The 25,794-nt window shown below is 44.1% G+C and overlaps 2 protein-coding genes across 6 annotated transcripts in view; one reads left to right on the top strand and one right to left on the bottom strand.

The window, feature by feature from the left end:
• The window catches only part of DDX59 (DEAD-box helicase 59), a 79,142-nt gene extending 59,944 nt beyond the window's left edge, over positions 1–19,198 (bottom strand). The window contains exon 1 of one of the 2 annotated variants that reach the window (XM_050961438.1): positions 18,800–19,185. The gene's annotated coding sequence lies outside the window, so the exon portion shown is untranslated. Of the gene's footprint in view, positions 1–18,799 lie in introns of both variants that reach the window. The other variant, XM_050961440.1, reaches the window with a different exon arrangement.
• Positions 19,199–19,846: 648 nt separating this feature from the next.
• Positions 19,847–25,794, top strand: part of CAMSAP2 (calmodulin regulated spectrin associated protein family member 2) — a 176,988-nt gene continuing 171,040 nt past the window's right edge. For all 4 annotated transcript variants that reach the window (XM_050961354.1, XM_050961356.1, XM_050961355.1 and 1 more), the window contains exon 1: positions 19,847–20,205. In XM_050961354.1, coding sequence (XP_050817311.1) covers positions 20,067–20,205 — 139 coding nt within the window. In that variant the 5' untranslated portion in view covers positions 19,847–20,066. The remainder of the gene's footprint in view (positions 20,206–25,794) is intronic.

A 25,794-nucleotide genomic window follows, 5' to 3' on the forward strand; every position in this document is an offset into this window, starting at 1 on the left:
AGTACTATGCTCTTCCTTTTCCTAAACAGTATCCACAGCTTCTTGATAGCCAGTTAGTATAGCTCATCATACCAAATGATTGCTATAAATGTTTTTTCTCATGATTGGATGGCATAGGTATTTGTGCAGCTCCGTATGACAGTATATGTAGGAGGACCATGGCCCTTTAACTCCTTTTCTGCTTTGTATGCTCTTTATTATTTAACACCAATAATCTAAATATGAAATAATAACTGTAATCTTCCTATGTGGGATAAAACTGCAGCCCTTAAAATAACCTAAGATTGCACTATTCAGTATAACTAAGCAACAGATATAAACAGATCACTGAAAACATTCCAAAAATGTAGGTATTTTACTTTCGTTGAGGCTTTTCCTTCTCAAATTCCTATTGGTATTTTTTCAATTAGTTGTTACAAATGCTGAGTAGACAAACTCCAGTTTCTCATGACGTGGTGGCACTAAATTGTCAGCCTATGTTTTAGTTACATGCTTCCAGACTGCAAAGCTTTGAAGTTGGAATAACAGATATGTTTTTCCAACTTCAGCCTGTTCCTTAAACTCTCTTGCTTTGTTGTGGGTGTGTGTAGGTATGTCATGCATTCAGTTTGGTGAAGCTCAGTAGTTATTAATCATTTAATGACAAGAGACCTGAGTCTACAAATATGTGACAGGAGTGTGCCATGTGTATTTTTTCCCCTGATTACTACTAATGCCTTTGAAACTTTCTAATAAGATGTTACACCAGCTGCCTTATAGTTAGGTGGTGACTGTAATAACAGAGAGCGCAGCCAAAATCATAAATCCCTCCTTGTTTACTTCTGGGGGAATTTTGCATCACTGTGCATGCAGAGAATTTATGTTCCCCGTAGATTTTTTTGCTTCCCCACAGAAAAATGACTTTTTGACAGGGAAGCAAATGAAAGTAACAAGAATGGTCATGCAACCTTTCCCAGCAGTATGTTTCGGGTGCCGAGGGAAGCCAGCAGAGAGGTAAATCACTGTGTGGCAGGGGGCTGGACTGGGGAAGACCCCACCGGTGGCTCCAACTCTGTGCTGAGCTCAGCTGCTAGTTCCATCTGGACTAGGGAGGACGGGACTTCCTCTTCCCCTGCATGGCATCAGGGACCACATCAGACCCAGCCCCAGATTTCTCCCCCAGCTGTAGGAAGCTCTGCAAACTTCCCCCGCCCTCGTGCTTCCTGCACTCATTGCTCCTCGGCTGCAGGGGGAGGGATTATTGTACAAGTAGCTGCTCCCCCATTTGCCTAACCACTGTGCATCCAGACCCCCTTATGCCCAGAACCGTGCACCAAGCCTCACCCCTCCACACACACTCAGAATCCCCCCCAATGAACCCCACTCCCCTGAATCTGGATCACCCCAACGAGCCACCCTCACCGGGATCCCCCCTACTGAGCCCCAACCAGCTGCACCTGGATCCTCACACTGAGCCCCATTCCCCCAGAATCTGGATTCCCCCCACTGAGAGTTCCATTACCCCTGCAGAATCCCATTACCGTTGCACCCAGAACCCAACAAGACTCTGTGCATCCAGATCCCCCAACACCTGGGTCCCTCACTGAGCTATCCGCACCCAGATTGCCCCACACAGAACCCTTTCAACCCATACCTGGATACCTCTCACTAAGTCCCTCCACCTGGCATGGAGGGGTAGGGCCCTGGGGTGTTTCTGGGGCAGGCCCAGTCCTTGCACTGTGTCGGGGGGGTGGGGGGAGGAAGCTGCACAATGATCTCCCAACTCTGTGCAGCCAATGGCCTGTGCTCCCCAATGCCATGCTTTATTTAACAAATAAAATTTGCATAATTTTAAAATATTGTGTGCAGAATATTTAATTTTTTGGTGCAGAATGCCCTCAGGAGTACTTGTTACAACAGTTTTGTTTGTGTTGCTAAAGAACAGGATCCTGACAAGCACTGAGAGGCTTGCACAGATTTGTAACTCAGCTGCAAAAATTTGCTTCATGATCAAACTTGACTCTAAGAATGCCAAACCAAAAGTATTTTTCTTTGCTAAATTTAAAACAGATTATATATATATTTGGGTTAAATAAGTGTAAAATGTTTGCCAGTTTTAGATGGTCTTTTGTGGTTAGGTCACTTTAAAACAACTTTGATAAAAAATAATTTTGTATTCCATTTATCCCATTATTTGGCATCTAATCCCTTTGGGATTAAAAAGGCTTAAAGTATTCAAGATTGAAAGGAGAGTGTTGTGTACGCACAGCACAGGACTCCTCCCCCACATTTTCATGAGAATTTTTTTTCATGAAGTATGAACAGCTCAGAAGACACCACACATTAAAACAATTCAGTGAACTAAATCTAGTCCTGGTATAACTCTGCTGATTTGTGTACAGATACAACAAAGATAAATGTCACCAATTGTTTTTACAAATTTATGCATTGTTTCTTGCAAACACATTCTTAAATTTACATGTGAGTAGTCCAAGTGAAGTCACTGTGAGTACTCACATGCATAAAGTTAAGCATATGCATAAGGGTACATCTACAATGGAGCTGGGTAGAGCCTCCCAGCTCAAGTAGACAGACTCACACTAGCATGCTAAAAATTACAGTGTGAATGTTAAAGCAAAGTTAGCCACCTGAGTACAAAACTGCCCAGATCCCTGCGTCCATACTCAGGTGGCTAGCCTGTGCTGCCCCCACATGCCACAATGTCCATGTTACTATTTTTAGCACGCTAACTCAAGCCCTGATACAGCAAGTCTGTTTACACTGGCTGTGAGATATGCTTCCAGCTGTCATGTCTACAGCAACAGGGCTTTACTTTAATTCAAAACTGTTTCGGCTAATCATAGGGCTGGGCAAACTTTTAATCCAGCCCTTGAGCTCCTGCCGAGGAGTGGGGTCGGGGGCTTGCTCTGCACGGCTCCCAGAAGCAGCGGCACATCTCCACTCAATCTCCTATGCGTAGGGGCAGCCTGGGGGCTCAGCATGCTGTCCCCTCCCCAAGTGCCACCGCCGCAGCTCCCACGGGGCAAGTGGGGCCCCCACTGGCCAGCAAATGAGGCCAATGGGAGTTGCAAGAGCAGCACCTGCGGATGGGGTAGCACACAGAGCCGCCTGGCTGTGCCTCCACGTAGGAGCCAGAGCGGGGACATGCTGCTGCTTCCGGGAGCTGCTTGAGGTAAGCACTGCCCAGAGCCTGCACCCCAACCTCTTGCCCCAGCCCTGATCCCATTCCTGCCCTCCAAATCCCTCGGTCCCACTCTTCTGCACCCTAGAGCCCGCACCCCCAGTCAGAGCCCTCACCCCCACCTGCACTCCTATCCCAGCCCGGAGCCCCCTCCCGCACCCTGAACTCCTCATTTCTGGCCCCACCTCAGAGCCTGCACCCCCAGCTGGAGCCCTCACCCCCTCCCATACCCCAACTCCCAAATTCATGAGCTTTCATGGCCCACTATACAATTTCTATACCCAGATATTGCCCTCGGGCCAAAAAGTTTGCCCACACCTGGTTTATCATATAGTTAATTTTCTATGCACATTCCTTTGTCTAAACAAAGTTGATTGAGGCTGTGAACAGCACTAACAGTTGATTGGCTCTCACAGAAAACACAGATGGGAAAGACCTGTTAGATCTGGCATCACACTGTAAAGCTCTTTCCCAAGGCAATATTGTTCCCTGCAGTGTATTCTGTCTCGAGTGCTTTCTCCAGCACAGCTTTAAATTGACTGTGCACTACAGTACACATATTGCAACTCTGTCATAGGCTAATCATCAGTTGAAACTATGCTGTTCCATTAGCTCATAAAAAAGGGAAAGGTGAATTAATATTTATTTTAAATTGAATGTAATAGGTAGACCCCTGCAAATCTGTGGCTAGCTGCCCATGGATGAAGATGCCTGCAGACTGTGTTTGCAGATTGTGGATGAGACACAGACACAAATTTTGTATCCATGCAGGACTCTAGTAATAGCGTGATCACAATCTGTACAATATATGCCTTACTATATAACTATCCTACCTCTATCCCTCCCATTCCCATCCCTTTTTTTAAAATGACCCTCTATTGCTGAGTCACTTCTGAATTTAGGACCCTGATGCTTAAAACAGTTAGCTATATGCACAGCTTTTCTTACATGAATAGTCCCACAGAAGTCATCTGTGGATTCAAATGGATCTGGAGAAACATGCTTGAGCAATTCAGCACTGAAACAGACAAGGAAAAGAAACAATTGAAAGGCCCTCACTAGAAGTATTCAGAACAGACTATTATCACATTAAAGGGAATGCTGTAGGAAGCAGTTCTACAAAATGCAGTGGATCAAAGTGAATGAGAGGTCTGTACACCCATTATTGCTTAACCTGCTTTTTTTTTTCCTGCTGGTTTTAACATGTGCGCATTTCCCATCAAACGACTCTAAATAACTTACAATTCAACACAAATGAAATAAGCTCTGAACTGTCTGTAATGACTACAACCATCACCGGTACTCTTAAATTGCTTGCATGCTGCCCAAAAGATCCCATGCTAAAACATTACTGGCTTGATTCTCCACTGTGCTCAAGCAGAACTTGGATGAACTGGAGGGGGAAGTTGACAGGGAACCAGCTGTAGCTCCTTGGTTCTCTGATGGTTCCAAAGTAACCTGAAGCTGCAGGGAAACAACTTTAATTTTACACCACTGGTCTAAGGTCCGGCCATATTAAGACTTTACTCCTCTACACGCCCTGCCGGGACCATTCCTTACCTACTCTCTTCTATTATTTTGGAGTTTGGTTTCCAGCACAGGAGGTAACACAGCGGGTGGTGTAGGAGGAAGTGGTTTAGAAGCCAGCTTTAACTGGTAGAGTTTCCACGAACACTGAGGTAATTCTCCAATGCAAACTGCTGGCTGCTCTAAGCAGCACAGAAGCTGCTGTGAAACACAACAACGAAGGGGCTAAATCAGAGGTGGGCAAACTTTTTGTCCCGAGGGCCACATCTGGGAATAGAAATTGAATGGCAGGCCACGAATGCTCACAAAATTGGGGTTGTGGTGCAGGAGGGGGCTCTAGACAGGAGAGTGGGTTGCGGGAGGGAGGGGGCTTTGGGGTGAGGCTGGAGATGAGGAGTTCAGGGTGTAGGAGGGTGCTCTGGGCTGGGGCCCAGGGGTTTGGAGGGCAGAAGGGGAATCAGGGCTGGGGCAGAGGATTGGGGTGCAGGAAGGGGTGCAGACTCCAGCTGGGAGTGCATGCTCTGGGGTGGGGCTGGGGATGAAGGATTTGGGGTGGAGGGGGATCAGGGCTGGGGAAAGGGGTTGGGGTGCAGGAGGAGACTCAAGCCACTCCCGAAAGCAGCAGCATGTCCCTTTTCCAGTTCCTATGCGGAGGCGCGACCAGGCATCTCTGCATGCTGCCCCATCTGCAGGCATCACCCCTGCAGCTCCCACTGCTGGGGCAGTGCTTGGGGTGGAGGCAGCGTGCAGAGCAGAGTCCCCTGCCTACCCCTACACATAGGAGCCAGAAGGGGGACATGCTGCTGCTTCTGGGAGCTGTGTGGAGTTGCCCCGACCCTGTTCCCTGGCTGGAACGCTGGAGTGCGGCCATGCTGCTACTTCTGGGAGCTGCGTGGAGCTGCCCCTGACCCTGCTCCCCGGCTAGAGCGACGGAGCGGGGCCATGCCAGGCTGTAGTTTGCCCACCCCTGGGCTAAATGTATTACCACTGTGCCTATGAACAATTCTCCTGTGCAATTTACAAGTTGTCTGCCTCATGTACTTGCTGTTCTTGATTGGATGATGCTCCATCTACTAATATATCCATGGTCCTCATCTTGGCAAGCCTTGCCCAGTGTGCTTGTTTTTTTCGACTGTAGCTCACTCTCACGTCTGGCAGGATCCTGACAGGTTCCCATGACTTCTGTTCAGAATCCTCTCATGTTGCTCCACACCTTATCTAGTAATGTCTGGGATTACTGGGGTTTGTCAGTTTCCCCCACCTTAAAATAAATTTCATTTTTAATCTGTGTTCTGGGAGTTTTTCTGCATTACAGTAATTATGTTGATGCACCTTAACTTGTCTTGCTTTTTATAACAGCCTCTTTTTTTCTTAACTCTTACAAATATGCTTCATTTTCTTTTCCGCTAGCTGCTTACTGACTAATCCCTTGCAACTCCTATATAATTCTCAGAAGCCTCTAATCATCACCACCATCACACAGCCCGGATCCAGCTATTCCCCATGATCTGTGAATAAGAGGCTCTCCTCTCATGTCTCTCTACTTCCCATGCAGAAAAGGGGTTTTAACCACCTCTGCAGCAGTATTTCCCCGCTTCCTCTAGATCAGTATGGAGGAAGAAGGCAGGCAGTGAGTGGGCTAGAGAAAGAGTGGGCTAGTCAGTAGTAGGACTAGGAGGAACACACTTCAGCCCCCTACCAACTAATAGAGCTCAGGGCAGAAATGTAATGCAGTGAGAGGCTGAACTGCATTTCTGCTGCTCCCTGCTTTCCCACTGAGCCTTCTTCCTCTAAGTGGTGTGTCTGTTGGAAGATGTGACAGGATGGGTCCACTGGAGCAAGGAGGGTTACCAAAGATGCAACAGCATCATAGAGGCTGGGGACAACCCTGACCTCCTGCTGATGCCTCAGGATCTCCAAGGTGTGAAGGCCTGTTCCACGATGGTGACTGGGCCCTCCTTTTTAAGAAATGGAATGAAAGCAAGTAATGGAATCAGAATCTTGCTTATAACTACTTGCCTAGCAGTACAACGTCATGGCACTACCATTGTTATTCTGTACGTGTCTGCACAGTTCTTAGCACAGTGGGGCCCCGATATGTGACTGGGACCTCTAGGTGCTACCACAATACAAACAAATGAATAAATATTCCAAATCCTTACTGTTTATCTGTTTTCTATCAAGTGTCCGCCCCCCATTTATCTCCTGGTTCCATGCAGTCAAATTCTGCTCTCAGTCACATCCATGCAACCAAACTGAAGTCTCTGGTGCAAAGGGGTGGAGAATTTGGTATAAGCCTTCTGCCTTGGTTTAAGAGCTTTTTCTCTAATTGAGTCAGCATGACCCCAGCTGCTCTCTTAACTTGTTTTTACCTTCTCTGAGCCAGGGTCTACTTCACTCCTGATTCTGGCAGATAATGCTGGCTGACAGTAATGACACCATGCATTGCACACTACACAATTCCATCAAATGTCCTGTGCCTAGAGAAGCAATCAGACAAAACTATCTATCCTGTACCATTTGAGCACTTCTTTTCTTTCTTCTTAGAATGCCTTTTCCCTTCTTCCTCTATTGGCTTTCTGTTTTAAAAAGGCTGAAAGCCATCATGTCATTTAGGCTTTCTTCTTGCTATGTTACTAATAGTAGTTCAGGTTTCAGAGTGGTAGCCATGTTAGTATGTAGCAGCAAAAAGAACGAGTACTTGTGCCACTTTAGAGAGTAACAAATGTATTTGGGCGTAAGCTTTCATGGGCTAAAACCCACTTAATCGGATGCATGTTCAGTTACATTTACCATGAATGCATTTCATACTTTATCTACAAGTGTCTTTGCCTTCCAGTTCAAAAGCTTGTGGACAGGGTTACTTCATAGTGATTTGGTGAATATATACTATATTCTGGAGGCTGTCATCTTGTGCTCCAGAATTTAAGCTATCATTTAAAACAAAATATGGTTGAGAAGGAAATGTGAACAGATTGTAATGCAGTGATGCCAGACTGAAAACAACTCCAAGAGAGTTGTGAGCCACCCACTGCCTATTAATATCAAGAGGTTGTTCTCAAGTCTAATGATCAATTAAATGTCATTAACTTGTTTCACTGTTCATCAAAACACAAGAAAAGAGTTTTCTGTTATGAAAATTTACTATGAGTGGAATCTCATGTTGCCTTCTGAAGAAGATGGAACTTGATGCTTGGGAAAGTATCACTCTTTTTTTTCCTTCTTCAATCCCTACTCATGGATCCCCAGCAAAAGCGGGATCCCACTGCTACTTGCTGTTGCTATTGCACTATCTCAACACTTCTCTGAGGCCTGGTTTATACTAGTCGATTATTTTGGAATTAGCCAAGTTAATTTTAAAAAAAAGATTCCGTCCACACGACCAAACCATTTTTTTCGATTTAAAGGGCTCTTTAATCCAATTTCTGTACTCCACCTCGGCAAGTGGAGTAGTGCTTAAATCGAGATCACAATCCCAGGTTAAAGGTATTGTGGACGCAATTTGACCTTATTGGCCACCGGGAGCTATCCCAGAATGCTCCCTTGTGACTGCTCTGGACAACACTCTCAACTCTGATGCACTAGCCAAGTGGGCAGGAAAAGCTCCAGGAACTTTTGAATTTCATTTCCTGTCTGGTCACCATCAGCACAGGCGACTATCAGCACAGTCCACCATCACAGGCAACCATGCAGAGTCCACCATCACATGAAATCATGCAGTCCTGGATTCACAGACGAGCTCCAGCATGGTCCAAACGGGAGGTACTGAATCTCATCGCATGCTGGGGAGACGAATCTGTTATGGCAGAACTATGCTCCAAAAAAAAAAAAGGAACAAAAATACATATGCAAAAGTCTCCAGGGCCACGACAGAAAGAGCTACTCCAGGGACACAGAGCAGTGTCGTACAAAAATCAGGGAGCTCAGATAAGCGTACCAAAAAGCCAGGAAGGCGAACGGGTGCTCTGGATCACAGCCCCATACATTCTATTTCTACCGTGACCTACATGCAATTGTGGGGGGGGTGACGCCACCACTACCCTACCACTGTCTGTGGATACCTGCAAGGGGGTGTTGCACGGAGCGAGGAGGATGAGTTATTGGAGGATGAAGAGGAGGAGGAGGACAGTGCACAGGAGGCAACTGGGGAATCCATTTTCCCTCCTAAGCCAGGAACTATTCTTAACACTGGAGCCAACAGCCTCCCCCGACTCCCAAGGCGGGCTCCCAGACCATGACTCTGGAGAAGGTACTTCTGATGAGTAAGAGCTGGGCTGTTCACGTTTAGTTTAAATGGCTCATCCCTGCTCAGAGCCTCATCGGAGCCATGTGGTAGGGGTGGTGGTGGTGTTGGTGTTGTGTAAAGCGATCATCCCAGAGAGCCCGCAGGCCCTCCTTTTATATAGCAAACCCACCAGGCATTGCTTGCTATGGGAAAGGGGGCCCAGCAGTTTGAAAGCATTGAAATGAACGTGGATGATGCAGAACACCGCATGCCCCTAGGCTGCCTGCAAGCTCAATTCTGTTGCTCATGTGTGATGGCGTACTCACACCAACGTGGCAGGCACTTCAGTATAAGAGGCAAAATGCTAACTTGTACAGAAAGAACATGTGCTGTGTACTATGTATTGCCTGTTTCACTGAGAAAGAGTGTTCCCTTTGTTCTCTGAAATGTATCTTTAAAATACTACCCTCCCTTTTTCTTCTCCCACAGGTGCAAATGTTTCAACGCAGCCCCTATCTACTCCATCCCAGAGGCTAGTCCAGATTAGAAGGCGGAAAAAACGAACTCGGGACGACATGTTCACCGAGCTCATGCAGTCCTCCTGCAGTGATAGGGCCCAGCTGAATATGTGGAGGCAAACAATTGTGGAGTCCCATAAAGCATTACAGGACCACGAAGAGAGGAGGGACGCATGCAATGAAAGCAGGCAGGACGCTATGGTCAAGCTTATGGGGGAGCAAACTGACATGCTCCGCTGTATGGTGGATCTAATGCGGGAAAGGCAGCAAGACCACAGACTGCCGCTGCAGCCCATGTATAGCTCCCTCCTCCCCAAGTTGTTACCAGATTTGCCCATTACTTTGGGATATGCTCATTTATTTGGGTTACTTTTTGGGGAAGGGGATTCTGTAATTCTATCAATGTACTGCTTGTGTCACTTGTGTGTTCATATGGAGCTTTACTTCTCCTTTTCTGCAAGTCCCCTCCCAATGGAGCTATCCTGCAGGACCTAGGTTCCCTAGAGCTGGGTTTCTCCAGCTCCAAAACCAGATGAGCAGACACCCACCCACACATACATTAACAGAGCAAGTCTGAGCGGACCGGGTCAATCAGCACTGTCAAGCTGACCCCTTATATGTCCCTGGACTCACTGGGCTGGATGAAGCAGCACTTTCAAGCTGACTCTCCTTATATGCCCCTGGGCTCCATGGACTGGGTCAAGCAGCACTTTCAAGCTGTTACCTTTATGTGTCCCAGTTTCAGCACATCCCTGTCCCCACCTTCACAACACAATTGTACTGGCAGTAACCTACTTGATGAGCAAACCCCACAGTATTTTGGGCACTGCAGGGATCTTTAGCTTAGGTAAAAGAAGCGTTGCTGCAGGGTAAATGGGGGAAGCTAAAAACAAAAGAGTAAGGTTCAGCCAGAGAGACAGAAGCAACCAGCATAACCATAAAAGTTATTTATTGAATACTGGTGATAACTACACAAGGAGGGCTAAACCAACATAACATACATTATTAAAGGTTAATACCTAAGGTAGAAAGGAAAAATGAAAAAGAGAGATAGAAGGGGATCTCACCACTCCCTGAAGCTTGGACTGGTCGGGGTTCCCAGATGATGCTGGTAGCTGAGGGTCCTGAGGGCAGGAGGCAGGCAGAGTCCCCAGCACGATCAGTCAGGAGAGTATGGAGTCCTAGTGGAGCTGATGCAGAGTTTGGATCTGAGCATCAGAACCCTAACTGGAGGGTCAGTAGGGATTTTTGTAGAGAAAATACAATTGTTCAAGGGAGAACAATAGATTTGTTTATAGGTAAAGCTGATAACTCAAGGGTTTTCTTTAGCCTAGACAAAAGGAGCTGATCACTCTTGGCTATGGGTGGTGTTTTCTACCAGGGAGCTCACAATGCAACTAGGCGGCTTTACTATTTGGATATCAGTTAAGGATTCATTACTAGAATTGGTCTGATAATTGCTGAGCTGGGTGTGTGCAGACCTAGGTTCATTAGCATCTGGAGCAGAGATTCCCATGATGCAGTACTTCCCTGCTTTTTCTAGTCCCAGAATTCAGTGTGGTTCTTGGTTCTCCATTCTGTATGCAAATGGAGATGTCTTAATCTTGTCACCCTTGTCAGGAGGGGTCTAGGTGTGTCTCCCAACGCCCTTCACTGCTCTCTGCAAGTTCTTTTCTCTGATGGGTTTTGCTTTAAGCAGAGGCTGGAAGGGGGGAGTCTTTCATGAGTCAGGCTGGATACTGCACCCTGGTTCCCCAAGAACACAGAGGTGTCTGGTATCAAAGTTGCATAGCCTCCTCACCCAGACGCCCAAGAACACAAGCGGGGAGGCTACGGGGACTCACACACTCAACCCCAGAGGATCGCCCAAGCAGCAGAAAGTTGGCATACACAAACTTTTGATTTGGTTTCTGGACTTGTCCTTCCCTCCTCCTCCACCCCCAACCCAATTACCCCCTCCACCCCCACCCAGTCTATCTTCTGATTTCTCTCAATGTGTTGCGCAACAAATAATAAAGAAGGGTTTTTGAACAATTGTGACTTTATTTCCTGTCATATATATATAGGGGGTGGGTAACTTCAAGAGAAACAAACACAACTGTCACACCGTACCCTGGTCAGTCATGAAACTGGCTTTCAAAGCTTCTCTGATGCACAGCGCACTCTGCTGCGCTCTTCTAATTGCCCTGTTGTCTGGCTGTGCGAAATTGGCCGCCAGGCAAGTTGCCTCAACCTCCCACCCCACCATAAAAAAGTCTCCCCCTTACTCTCACAGATATTGTGGAACACACAAGCAGCAGCAATTACAATTGGAATATTGGTTGTGCTGAGATCTAATGAAGTCACTAAACTGTGCCAGAGCGCTTTCAAACATCCAAAAGCACATTCTATCACCATTCTGCACTTGCTCAGCCTATAGCTGAACTGCTCCTTACTACTGTCCAGCGTGCCTGTGTATAGCTTCATAAGCCATGGTATTAAGGGGTAGGCTGGGTCCCCGAGGATAACTGTAGGCATTTCAACATCCTCAACAGTAATTTTCTGGTCTGGGAAGTAAGTCCCTTCCTGCAGCTGTTCAAACAGATCAATATTCCTGAAGATGTGAGCATCATGCATCTTTCCTGGCCATCCCACGTTGATGTTGAAACGTCCATTGTGATCCACCAGTGCTTAGAGCACCATGGAAAAGTATCCCTGGCGGTTTACATAGTAGCCACCCCCGTATGCCGGGGCCAAGAGAGGGATATGCGTTCCGTCTATCGCCCCGCCGCAGTTAGGGAGCCCCAGGGCATTAAAGCCGTCCACAATGGTCTGCACATTTCCCAAAGTCACTACCCTTGATAGCAGCTGGTCAATGATTGTGTTGGCTACTTGCAGCACACCAGCCTCTACAGTAGACCTGCTCACTCCAAAACGATTCCCAGCTGACTGGTAGCTGTTGGGCATTGCAAGTTTCCACAGTGCTATGGCCACTCACTTCTCAACTGTGAGGGCTGCTCTCATTTTGGTGTCTTTGAGCTCCAGGGCAGGGGACAGCAAGTCACACAGTTCCAGGAAAGTGGCTCTACGCATACAAAAGTTTTGCAGACACTCGGAATCATCTGGTTCCACCAGTCTATGCCGTTCATCAGTCTGTGCTTGTTTCCTGAGCTCAGAATCGGCATTCCATGACATGAACCTGGCCCACGCCACCATGATCTCCCAATCACCACATGCCATGCTTCTAGGAACATCTGTGTCCATGTCCTCATCAGTATAGTAATCGCGCTGTTGTCGCTTCCTCATCCAGTTTTGCAGGTACAGCACATACTGCTGGATAATGTGTGAGGTATTTACAATGGTCAAAACTGCAGCAGAGATCTGAGCGGGCTCTATGGCGCCTGCACAGGTAATCCTGGAGAAAGGGCGCAAAATGTAGGAGAGCTGTTCGGTTCAAGATGGCCAATGAAAGGCGGTAAATGGATGTCTTCTGTAGCTTTCATGGAGGCGGGAAGCTCGCTAAAGCTGCAAGAGCAGGAGAGCAGAGTTTGCGGCGGAAGCTGTGCGGCTCAGTTCATGATGGACGAAAAAGGCGGGAAACGGTTAGATAAAAAAGAGTAGATAGAAAAACAAGAGGACATGCAAGGTGGATTCATAGTACCAGGAGACAGGCGGTGCACTGTACTGCACCATCTGCTGGCAGTATGATGTCTGCCGTAGCTTTCACGGAGGGAGGAGTGAGTGACACACACCCAGAAACACGTGTGAGAATGTTTTTGCCGCATCATACACAGGGAGTTTAACCCAGAATTCCAATAGGTGGTGGGGACTTCAGGAACTATGGGATAGCATCCACAGTGCACCACTCCGACATTCAATGCTAGCTTCAGTACTGTGGACGCACTCCGCCAAATTCACGTGCTTTAATGGGGACACACAACACCAAATGTATAAAATCACTTCCGAAAACTCAAATAGAATAATTTTGAATTAATTTCGTACTGTAAACATACCCTGAGTCAGACATCTAAATGAAATATATAAACTGATACACCTAACATAGCAAGATGCAGTACAGCTAGAAATAGAGCAGGAGGCACTTTGTTAGGAATAGAATATGAAACAGGTCTTCTGAAATAAATATTTCAGCGGTTTCCTTTTCAGTAAAGAAAAAGAATAGTACTACACGTGTACCCCATTACACAGTGTGGTGTCATGGTTAGAGCAGGACATTAATAGACAGACGACCCAGTTTCTATTCCCACTTTGCAACTGATTTACTATGTGACCTTGGGCAAGTCATTTAGGTCCAAATTTTCAGATGTGCCCACTAATTTTGTGTGCCTTAGCTCATGAATGCTCAATTTAAGATTTTTAAAAGGTGCTTTATACTCACAACTCTAGTTGAAGTCAGTGAAAAAAACAGCCTTACGCTCCCTCTGCCTAAATTTCCTCATATTTTAAATGGAAATACTAATATTTAACCACCTTTGTAAAGTGCCATAGGACAAAAAGTGCTATATCATATTATGTGGGTAGGTGAAAGCCTGTGCCATTTGACAGAGGTAAAGTGTAAAAAGCCAAATATATCTGGGAACCTTTCTAAGGGTATGTCTACATCTACAATTTTGCAGCGCTGGTTGTTACAGCTGTATTAGTACAGCTGTATAGGGCCAGCGCTGCAGAGTGGCCACACTTACAGCAACCAGCACTGCAAGTGGTGTTAGATGTGGCCACACTGCAGCGCTGTTGGGCGGCTTCAAGGGGGGTTCGGGGAACGCGAGAGCAAACCGCAGGGAAGCAGGTCTCCTTCCCCGGTTTGCTCCAGTGTTCCCCGAACCCCCCTGCAAGCAGATCTCCTTCCCTGCGGTTTGCTCTTGCGTTCCCCGAACCCCCGTGCAAGCAGGTCTCCTTCCCCGCGGTGTGCTCTCGCGTTCCCCGAACCCCCTCCCCGCAAGCAGGTCTCCTTCCCCGCGGTTTGCTCTCGCGTTCCCCGAACCCCCCTGCAAACCGTGGGGAAGGAGACCTGCTTGCACGGGGGTTCGGGGAACGCGAGAGCACACCGCGGGGAAGGAGGCCTGCTTGCACGGGGGTTCGGGGAACGCGAGAGCAAACCGCGGGGAAGGAGGCCTGCTTGCTCAGGGGTTCGGGGAACGCGAGAGCAAACCGCGGGGAAGGAGACCTGCTTCCCCGCGGTTTGCTCTCGCGTTCCCCGAACCCCCCTGCAAACCGCGGGGAAGGAGACCCGCTTGGGGGGGGATTCGGAGAACACCGGAGCAAACCGCGGGGAAGGAGACCTGCTTGATTACCAGAGAGGCTTCCTCAGGTATGCTGGGATACCTGCTTATTCCACGGAGGTCAAGAAAAACGCTGGTAAGTGTCTACACTTGATTACCAGCGCTGGATCACCAGCGCTGGATCCTCTACACCCGAGACAAAACGGGAGTATGGCCAGCGCTGCAAACAGGGAGTTGCAGCGCTGGTGATGCCCTGCAGATGTGTACACCTCCTAAGTTGCAGCGCTGTAACCCCCTCACCAGCGCTGCAACTTTGTGATGTAGACAAGCCCTAATGTTTTCTGGATGCTATGCCCCTGCACAGGAACACAATTGGTGGTAGGTTTCTTATGCTCTCACATTCCCTTGCACACACTGACAAACCAAGCCACAATTTGGCCATAAAGCAGTAATCAGTTACTTCGGAGAAGGGATGAAAAGGTTAAACAACACATAATAATAGGGATATCTATGTTTATTAGGGATCAAGTGTTAAATGTTTTCTGAATTTATAATACAGGGTGTTAAGTCTGTCTTTAACAAAAGTTGCCAACAGATGGTCTCTTTTTACAACTTTAATAAATTAACACAAGTACAGCTGCAGTAACAATAGCTGATTTCAAGCACAGTTATTTACTCCTAACTTACTGGAATGATAAAGAATATCAGGTAGATAAGCATAATTACTGACATTAATATATTGGACAAAAAGCTAAATTCTGCCATCCTTAATTAAGCAAAACTCTCATTGAAGTCACCATCAACTTAAGCAGGAGTTTGGCTTGATTAATAACTGCAGTATGTAGCACAAGAAAATTATATGCCATAGTATATACCCATCTGATGTACATTTTTTGCTCTGCTGATTTTAGATGAGGTATGCAGGTGTTAGGCTAGGAGTCGGATGAAATCTCATTGAAGTAGTTGATTCACAGCTGCCCTTCTTTCAGGATAAATGTTGACAAATTGTATAGTCAGTTGCTTGACCACACTTTGGTATATAAAATATACTCAACAGAGCAAATAATCAATGTCAGTCAGGTTTATTAATATAGTACAGGAACAAGATTCTATATACCACCAGTCTCCAAGAAGCCATCTCATGCAGTGATGTTACATTCACCTTATGCAGGTGTGCTCTCAAAGTTACACATTTCAGCTGCTATTACTTATATGATGATTTTACACGTTACACATCTCTTTAAACATCATTAAAACCAACCCATCATTAGAGGTACTGGAACTATGATTGATTCTGCACCCCCTGGCTTGAAGTGGTTTCCATCATAAACAGGGTTTACAGTTTGGCACCCACATTATGGATGTTCCAGCATCAGTATGTTCCAGTTCCCAAACTTCTTGTTCTGTTTCTTCCTTATCTTTGGTAGGATACTAGCATTCTAGGTATTGGTCTGTGAAAGTACTTCCGTAGTTTGTACTATGACATAGGAGACTTGTCAGAACCAAGACACATTTGTTCTGTCTGCTTATGACAAATGCTTACTTCAGCAAATGCAGGGAGTTATGGGATACTTAGCGTAAGTGAAAAGGATTATGGTATAGGTCAGTTTGGGCTATATCATGGTTACAATATTTGTGCTTAATGTTATTGGTGCTTAATGTTATTGGTGCTTAATGCTTAGTGTGTGTGTGTGCGCGCAAATTATATATGCTAGCCATCATATATTAGTCAACAACATAAAAAACAATTGGGCTCCTTTATGGAATAAACAGTTGAAACAAACACAGACCATTGTGGAAAGCTGGAATAAGGGTTAAACTATGAAGTTTGAGGGGATTTCGCTGGGGTTGGAATGCAAACACAGGGAGCGGGGTATTGTTTGACTGAGCAGTGTGCGTGAGAGAGTGATCAGAAACACCAAAGAAGCACACACAGAACGGAGCAAGGAAGTCTCAGAGACAGTCAGAGAAGTATGTGTAGTGTGATTTCTGAGAAAAAGCTAAGAGAGTAAGTTTTTGGGTAGAGTCTTGGATGGAAAGTGGCTTTAGAATCATGAGCAAGGAAACTGTCTCCTACTGTCTGAGCCCTGCTGTCTTCAGGGAAACAGGACTTTATGTACATTATTTGTTAATAAGCAGGACTGCATTAAAGAAATACATAGCCCCATCATCAACATCTCTCCCTAACAGAAACAAGCCCTCAGACCCTGAATATTAACTAGCTGCTTATGTCAAAAGGGTTCCTAGGCACTAAAATAATACAAATAATAATGAAAACATAAAAATAATAATCTCTGTTCAGTAAATCTTAAAGTTAAGCTTGTACTTAAGAAGCCTTCCTGAACAGGGATTGCTCTCTTGAGTCAGGGTCTGTGTGTTGGTTTGGTACTATTACACCTCTACCCCGATATAACGTGCCCTGATATAACACGAATTTGGATAAAACACAGTTAAGCAGCGCTACGGGGGGCGGGGGCGGGGTTGCGCACTCTGGTGGATCAAAGCAAGTTCAATATAACGCGGTTTCACCTAAAACGCAGTAAGATTTTTTGGCTCCCAAGGACAGCGTTATATCCGGGTAGAGGTGTACTAATATTTATAATTCATACAGCAGAAATCAGGATTTGGGACCTACTATGTTAAGAACTGTATGTGCACAATGGAAGTGATGATCTCTTGATATTTCTTTTGGATAGGCTATGTAACTCACTCAGAGCTTCTCCACTCAATTACTAATAATGCCAAACTCATGACAATAAAAATGTAAACTTCAACATGCCACCATATATACATAATATGGATATGTAGGTATTGTATCAGAAGTATACAGGGTGCCTCACAAGGCAAATAACGAAACAATATTCAGTTCCAGTCCAAAACAGTAATAGAATCTAACTCATGCATAAAAAGAAACAGAAGAAAGCAGTTCAGGTAGAATGTGTGAACACAACATTAGTGAGGAAGAATTTAAAGAATAAGTTGATTTTAAAGAGGAATTAAGATAAAATGATTGGTGGACAGAGATGGGAGACTATTCCAAGCCTAGGGAGCAGTAGGTCAATAAAGGGACACTATTAAGTATATGTCACAAATCCTGAATTACATCAAAACTGTTATATTTAAAATTGGAATGCCAGATTTTATTTAAAAGCAAATACTGTTTATGTTTTACTTTCTCATCAATAATCCCCATCCCAGCTAGTGTGCAGCCTTTACTATAGCATTTTCTGACTTCTAGATATTAAACAATGCAGGTGAAGCATGTTTTTGTATGGAATTCTATCTATTTTATGGAATACACCTCTACCTCGATATAACGCTGTCCTTGGGAGCCAAAAAATCTTACCACCTTATAGGTGAAACCGTGTTATATTAAAGTTGCTTTGATCCACCCGAGTGCGCAGCCCTGCCCACCTGGAGCACTGCTTTACTGTGTTATATCCAAATTTGTATTATATTGGGCAGCATTATATCGAGATAGCGGTGTAGATATAACTAGTTCTTGCCTTTTTCAATTAGTTGGCATTTAAATGTTAAAAGGTCCAATGGAGAAGAATAGAAAATATTTTGACAGAACGTAGCATAGACAACATTAATAATTGTATGCCTACAAACACACATATATTGTTGGTCATAGAGTCCTCACTTGTTTTTTTAAATATATACAAATGTAATATTTTTCTTATTGCATAATACAGTTCTCATATTGTGTACATTGTGTTAATCTACAGATCTTTTGCTATTGTTGTACCTAAAGCTGGCTAATAGTGCTTGCTCCCTCTTGTTTCCATCTGATAATTCATATTAAAAGACATGCAATAGTGTATTTTAATACAATAATATTACTGGTACTACTTTTCTACGTAAGCAAATTGTCTCAAAGATTTCATGCAGTCATGAGGGAAGGTGGTCCATGCATTTATGAGTTGGACAGGAGACCGTCTATGAGAATATCTTAATTAAATGTAATCTACACACTAAAAAAAGCTATAGACTCCCTGGCATAAGATTTTCTCCACCATAATCCCTTTTAATCCCAAAACATTTAACAAATTACAAACAGCCAACCCTACCCAAATGTAGCCTCCTTGAGAACAAACACCCACTAGCAAAAAGAATTGTAAAAACTTACCGGAACTGCAAACTCTTTGAGGCAGTGGCCATCTTTCTGATGTGTCTGTACAGCACCTAGCACACTTAGGTACTAGTCCATGAACGGGGTTCTTAGGCACCACTTTAATGCTACTAATATAATAGGGAGAACTGATTTTGGCCAAGGATATTGGGACAAACCCACTAGGACAGGAAGTGCCCCAGAAACGTTAACATCCAGGGCTGACAAGCGTGCGGATTTCCTAGTGTCCCTTGTGGAAGGTCCCACTTGGCTACTGGCCTATGCAGTGGGAGGGTTCGTGGCGGCCGCTGCTCCTTTCCAGACCCCCCTGTCCAGCCCCTCTCGGTACGTCCATGGAGCACCGCACGCCTCCTTTCCTCCCCCGGCGGGAAGGGCCCGCGCTCCCCTGGCACTAGGGCCCCCGAGGCCCGGCTGCGCCTGGGAGCTGCCCAACCTTGGCCTGGCGTCAAGAATGCCCTATTGTCCGGCCGCCCACGTGACGCCATTCCCCGCCAGGGCGGCGGGGCCCCACCCCTAACCAGCCGCTGCGCCGCGCCCCGCCCAGCCCAGGGCCGCCTCACGATGAGGAGGGGGCGAGGGGCGCATGCGCCGTGCGCGGAGCTGCTTTTCCATCCAGTGCTGCAGCGGTCGGGGCAAGCCGCAGCGGCAGGGCGGGACAGGACAAGAGCCGAGAGACGTTAATTAGCGGCAGCCCGAAAGGGAGCCGGGGCGCTAGCAGGGACAGCCGCCCCCCCACCCCCACCGCCCGGGCGTCTCCGCTGAGGGGAGGCGAAGACGCGGGGGCTGTGCCGCGCCCGGAGCCTGCGCTGGGGGTTTTGACATCTCTTGTGTCTCAGCGGTGGCTGGGAAGGGCCAGGTCCCCGCTTCCTGCAGCTGCGGGGAAATCACTGCCCGCTCCCGCTGGAGCTCTGTCCCTGCCTGCGGAGCGGGGAGGCCGGGCTGCTGGGGGGGTTCCCCGCGGGATCAGCCCTTGCTGGGGAGTGTTTCCCTAGCAAAGGGAGTTGGGGGGGTCATAAACTTATCATTGGGGGAGTGGGGGCCTTGTCTGTATGAACTGAGACAAAGAGCGAGAGAAGAGGCTCTGCTACGTTCTTGTGCAGAGGAGGCATCACCCCATATGGACAGCTGCGTTCATCATCACCATCATCCGCTGCTGCTGCCGCCGCGTCTATTTTTTATACGGTTTTTTTTTAATACATTTTTTTGTGGGGGGAGGATTTGGGAAGAAGAATCATGTAAATAAAAGAGAAGGTGCTGTAAAAAGATGGGGGATGCTGCGGACCTCAAGGAAATGAGAAAGACGTTTATTGTTCCTGCCGTCAAACCTTTTGACCATTATGATTTCACCAGGGCTAAAATCGCCTGTAATGTAGCGTGGCTGGTGGCCAAAGCCTTTGGGACAGGTAGGTGGCGTCTTCTTTCCTTTCTTTGATGCTGGTTCCTTCACTACTGCGGACGTGAGCCATTCCCGAAGGAATTGGACGAGAGAAAATAATCTTGATCTATTGCTTGGTCATGTGGTTTTTATTCTCGAATATCTGCTGTCTTTTTTTTTCTTACATGTGTCAATGCTATTTCCGTCAATGAGTAATTGTCATGTTTTTGTGTCTAAATGCATTTATTTGGGATATTCGGCCTTACAAAACTGTGTGTATTGTTTTTCCATGCACATTTTTTGTTGTAATACAAAAATAGTGTTTTCTATCTAACAGCTGAGAGGTAGTCAGGGAAATGGATGTGCACTGTTAGTTTTGATATGTATGATGGTAAGCCTGCAGTCACTCAGATAGGTAAAGATTAAGCAATAACCTGGATTCTAGGAGAAAGAGCATTTAATGCCAATTGTCACCCAACACTGTGTAGAATTCTCTCCATCTGAATGTGTAATATTAATTTATTTTAATGCTTCTGAAAAGTATTACTTCTATGTTTCTAAAAACCAGGGCCTTCAGGAATATTATGCTGCTTATTCTCAGTAATACTTCTAATATATCTTTTGAGGGCAAACATTTCAAAAATACAAAAATGTGTGATTTAACTGTATCATTTATTTAATTTTCAATTTATAAAACAGTTTTGTTGGTGTTTTTGAAAGAAGGAGTGTGCAGGAACTATCAATCATTTCACCCCTGTTCTCTGTAGAATAACAGGAAAAGGTTTCTCCTTTTGGAATTCTGCAATAGTTGCATATGTAGCCAGAGTACTGTTGCATATTGTAACATGGCTCAAAGACATATATCTTTATGATGCCATTAGGAGCTGGTAATACCTGACAACAGCCTTTCTCTTTATATTTAAAAAGAAAAAAAAATTCCATGACTACTGACAGTGCCATATATTAGCAGTTTCTGTGTGTAATAACCATTTCTGGTTATTGCAAAGCAATTTTATTTTTAAAAATACTTTTATATTTTGTAGAGCTCAGATTCATGATCTCTTTTTAATCAATGCAAATTTGAGCACTAAAATGCCAAGACAGGGAAAATTCTTGGAATAATTTGCTTTGGGGGTTTTCAGAGGTGATGTATTTTAATGTCCTTAAGTAATTCAGTTCTGTAGGCTTGCATGTATATGAACTAAACACGTCATTTTATTTTTTGTTAACCCAAAATGATCATATCAGGTGTAAAATATGCACTGTGTCTGCAGATTCAAATATGGCAGAGTTTTATTCTGATGTGGCTTTGCAAATTCTTTATTTTCAGGAGATTGAGATATTTTGGTTTCTATTAGCTGAGTTTGAATGGGATGTGTAAAGCAGCCTGTGGGGTTAGCTTTCTGTAAAAGTCTGATCCAAACCAAATTCCTTTCCTTTCCTTGTCCCTCCCAGTGGTTTTCATTCTGAAAGATACACAAGCAAATGGAACAAGTAATCAGTTAAGAGCAGATATTCTCTGCTTTTGCCTTTTAAATTCTCTGATGCTAGTATCTGACCCACTTAATGCAGCTAATGGAAATACTGTCAAATAGAACTGTATACAGCATTTAAGTGTTCCAGATCATATTTTGTGACTAGTTTCAAATCAGTGTTCTGCATGGTGGTAGTTCCTGGAGTTGCAAAGTAGAATTTGAGGGTGAGAGCATGGAAGTATACATAAATACATACATTACAAGTTTTCAAACGTACCTTTACATGTGAAACAGATGCAGAACTGGAGGATTGACCATCTCCTTTTAATATTTTTTAAAGCTCTCCCTGGAATAGGTTACAACTTCTTCTGCACAGAGAGCCATATTTCTACTATCTGCTGTCATATGTTTACCCAAAGGAACTACAAAGGATGATTAGGGTGTATGTGAATGTCTCATTCCCCATATATATCTTGAAGTGGCAGAATTTGAAGTGATCAGTAATGAAATTAGGGGTTTCAAAACTTTGTCCTAAATTTACAGAAAATACTGAGCAATAACTATCTTGAACGTCTCCATTCATTCTGCTTTCCCTAGTTAAAATAGTACTTTCTCCATCAGATAATTCCTTATCTTGGATAAAAGTCCTATCCTTCCACCCACTTCTGTTCTGGGGAAATTCACATTTGTTTCTTTTGTAGTTTAAAAAGCATCTTCAGTTTCTTCCTTCTTTAGACATAGTGTGTACACATGCAGTATGTGAAAATATACATTTGGGGTCTGATATTTATGCTTTGTTTTAAATGCGTGGTGCAACACAAACAAAAATGTGAGTGACTTTTGAGGACAACGTGGTTGTGCGATATTATAGAAACATGTCCTCCTGGAGAGGACTTCTGAAGTATTCTATGGGATGCAGTTATGCTATACCGAAATCAAGTCAGTGCTGTCCTTGTTGGTGTGATGTCTATGGGACTGATTGTAAATAAACATACAGTTCCAGATTCAGCTCTGTTACATCTGTGCAATGTCATGGACTTAATGAAGTTGTGCAGGGATAAAAGTACACTTTGTTTAACCTGTATTTGCATATGATATGAGCCAAACATACAGCACAAGAACAGAAGATGTATGTGGGAAATAGTCATGTAAAAACATCATGTATGAAAAAAGAATGAGATAAAAATGACTTTGATTATGAAAATAATGCTAGGAATTCATGCTTCCTTTCAGTCTTATTCTGTTTCTTTTAGCATCCATTTTCAGTTCTTTCAGAGTTAGGAAGAAACACAACCTTGTCCTGTGAACCATAGCTGAAATTTAACTGGCTACATCAGTTCATAATCTTAATTCAGCATAACTCGATATCAAGCAATGATACCTAACGTGCAAATTGATAAGTCATGAGCCTATGTTGCCCTGATGATACTTGAGAGATTTAAGTTCAAGATTGCATTCATTCTTTAAATTTGAAAGAAATAAACGGTCCTTTTAGCTTCTGGCTACTGTTTTACTGCAAGGACAGGTACGATATAACAAGACTCGGAAAAAATATTTCTCTAACAACAAATAACTGTACATGATTTAGTTTGGTTCTTACCATTTTGAGACACCGTTGCAGAGTTCAGGTAATATCACAGTTGATTCATAAATACAGAAACTTGATGTCCCAGATATATGATCTCATAGACAGTTATATTTTTCTTATTTTTGAGCCATATTTGCAATGATTATTCAGGATTTAATATGGTTCTAATCTAGTGGTCAGTATGTTTTGGTCAAATGAACTTAATGCATTTTGTTTAATGTATTTAGCTCTATTTCTTTCCTGACATAAGCATAGTTCAGTGAGAGCTTGATTTCTTCTTGTGTTTGTTTTATAGCAAGGCTTTTAGTGGAGCCTGGAGCTGGAGTGCGGAGCAGCAGGTTTTTGCCTGGAGCTGGAGCAGAGCTGGAGCACAGCTCCAAAGCCCTGTTTTAGAGACTTGGAAATATTGACATTTTGATTTGTTGCATTATGTTTGTACTTAAAACTGCCTTTCCCTAGAAGGACCTTTATGAAATGGCATTCTTTTGGAGAGTATCTACATTAGAGCTGCATTTTCATCTAACATAATGAAAGGAAACTTCTTAAAAAGTTCAAGGAATGTTTTAACTGTCAAACAATTTAAGAGATGTAGAAGTAGCTTTATTCTTCTAGTATTTCAAAGGGGAGGACATGTAAGACCCACAAAATCTTGGGACTGGAACAGTGAAGTTTGATTGAGATTTTGGAAGGACAACTTTTGGGTTTAAATCCACATACAGTTACCTTATATGGTAAAGTCTATTGAATTCAACAGACTACTCATGAGATGAGCAGTTTGGAGGAAAACACGAACTTGCCTTTTAGCTTAGAAAATCTACTTTCCATACCAAATGACTGAAATCTGCTGATGCTGTAGTCCTCATGTACCTTAAAGGAGAATAGGCCTGACTAGTGAAAAGAATTGAAATACATTGTAACAGTGTTCAAGAGACTTATGCCCTTGAGGTCTTTGCCAGTCTTATGAAGACATCTCCTCAAGAGTTTGTGTTCTTTCTCTCTTAGAACCATAGTCACATTAGAGAATGAACTGTATTCTGAGAGAATTTTAAAAGGCAACTCTATAGTGAAAACAGGTCTATGTGGTACAGATGGGGGGGAAAAATCCTTTTTACAATTAAGAGGAATCACTGTGATTTTTTTTTTAAGTTCCTGCATAGAAGCATTTAAGTTGCAAAAACAGATTAAATTACTATAACATTTTGGGCCAAATTAATTCATGCTGTAATAATATTGAAGTAACAGACTAAAAAAATACTTTATTCTTGAGCTTGCATTAAGCAGGAATTCTGAAAAGTTTTTACCTGATAATTCACTTTCTCAGAATTATGCTACAGATGCTCTACTGGTGAGTGGTGGGAGCCAATATAAACAGTCTGGGTCTTTGTAGGAGATTCTAGAATGTACTAGTCTCATGGAAGACATTTTAAGAGTTAAAGTTAATACAGTAAAATAACTGAAAACTTTGGTTTAGGTTAGTGGTTCCCAAACTTTAACAACCTATGAACCCCTTTCACTAAAATGTCATGTCTCGCAAACTCCCTCTTAAAAATGAATATTTCCAGGGATTTTCTCCTTTTACCTGAGTATAAATAAAAAAAGCAGTGGTCTTGGAAATTGTTTTTATGACATGCTAATTACACATTATTATTACAGTATTTTTATTACATTATGGAAATAGTAACACACTTTCAAGATCTCACTTTCATAGCTTGTATCACACTGAATAAGCCTATTATTAGACAAGGCTCCTATGTTTCTTCAAGGAGTATCAGATGTGAAACAGCTTGAAAGTATTTAAAAAACCACCTCAGAGTTCCTCCTACACAAGCATTTAGGTCTTGAGCAGTCCAGGCAAACAGTGCACGTTACTACAAAGCTTAAACTTGTTCTTTATAATAATTTAAAAAACATTACTAGCTGCCTATTTAATTTTAAAAACAGCAAAAAAATCCACCTCACTTTCCATTTCTTATAAGGTGTCTTAAAGTTTAAATCTCCTCAGTGTGAAGGAGATGCTTGCTTTGATCTGCTTAGCTCTTGGAAGTCCAGGGGCTCTGGGCTGCTGGCCCCCTGTGGCCCCGGATCCCTAGGGCCAGCTTTGCCCATCATTAGGGAATTTTTTCACGAGAACCTCCTGTAACGTTTTGTAAACACTGAGAGGTTCACAAACCCCAGTTTGGGAACCATTGGTGTAGGTGAAGAAACCACACAAAACTGACACAATGTATAAGAGTACCGATTTTTGGTTGGGTAGGGTTGTGCACATGTACCAGATGTCTAGCAGGTACACTTCTGTTAAGAGTAGGTATGGTATGAGGCTTTGTTGTCAGTTCAGAAGATGTGAGGTATCTTGGTGTGAAGTTTTCTGATAAATGTAAGTAGAAGTTATGTGGCATTATGGTTATAGAATTGAAGTTGTTTGAGCTAAAATACCTCAATTGCAGGTATGGAGATAATTCTGTAAATTTATTTAAGTGTAATGTTAATTCAGTCCTGGTCTACACTACGATTTTCGGTCGAATTCAGCAGCATTACCTCGATTTTAAGCTTGGAG

This window comes from Gopherus flavomarginatus, chromosome 7, assembly GCF_025201925.1.
Source record: "Gopherus flavomarginatus isolate rGopFla2 chromosome 7, rGopFla2.mat.asm, whole genome shotgun sequence".
In the NCBI taxonomy this organism is placed as follows: domain Eukaryota; kingdom Metazoa; phylum Chordata; order Testudines; family Testudinidae; genus Gopherus; species Gopherus flavomarginatus.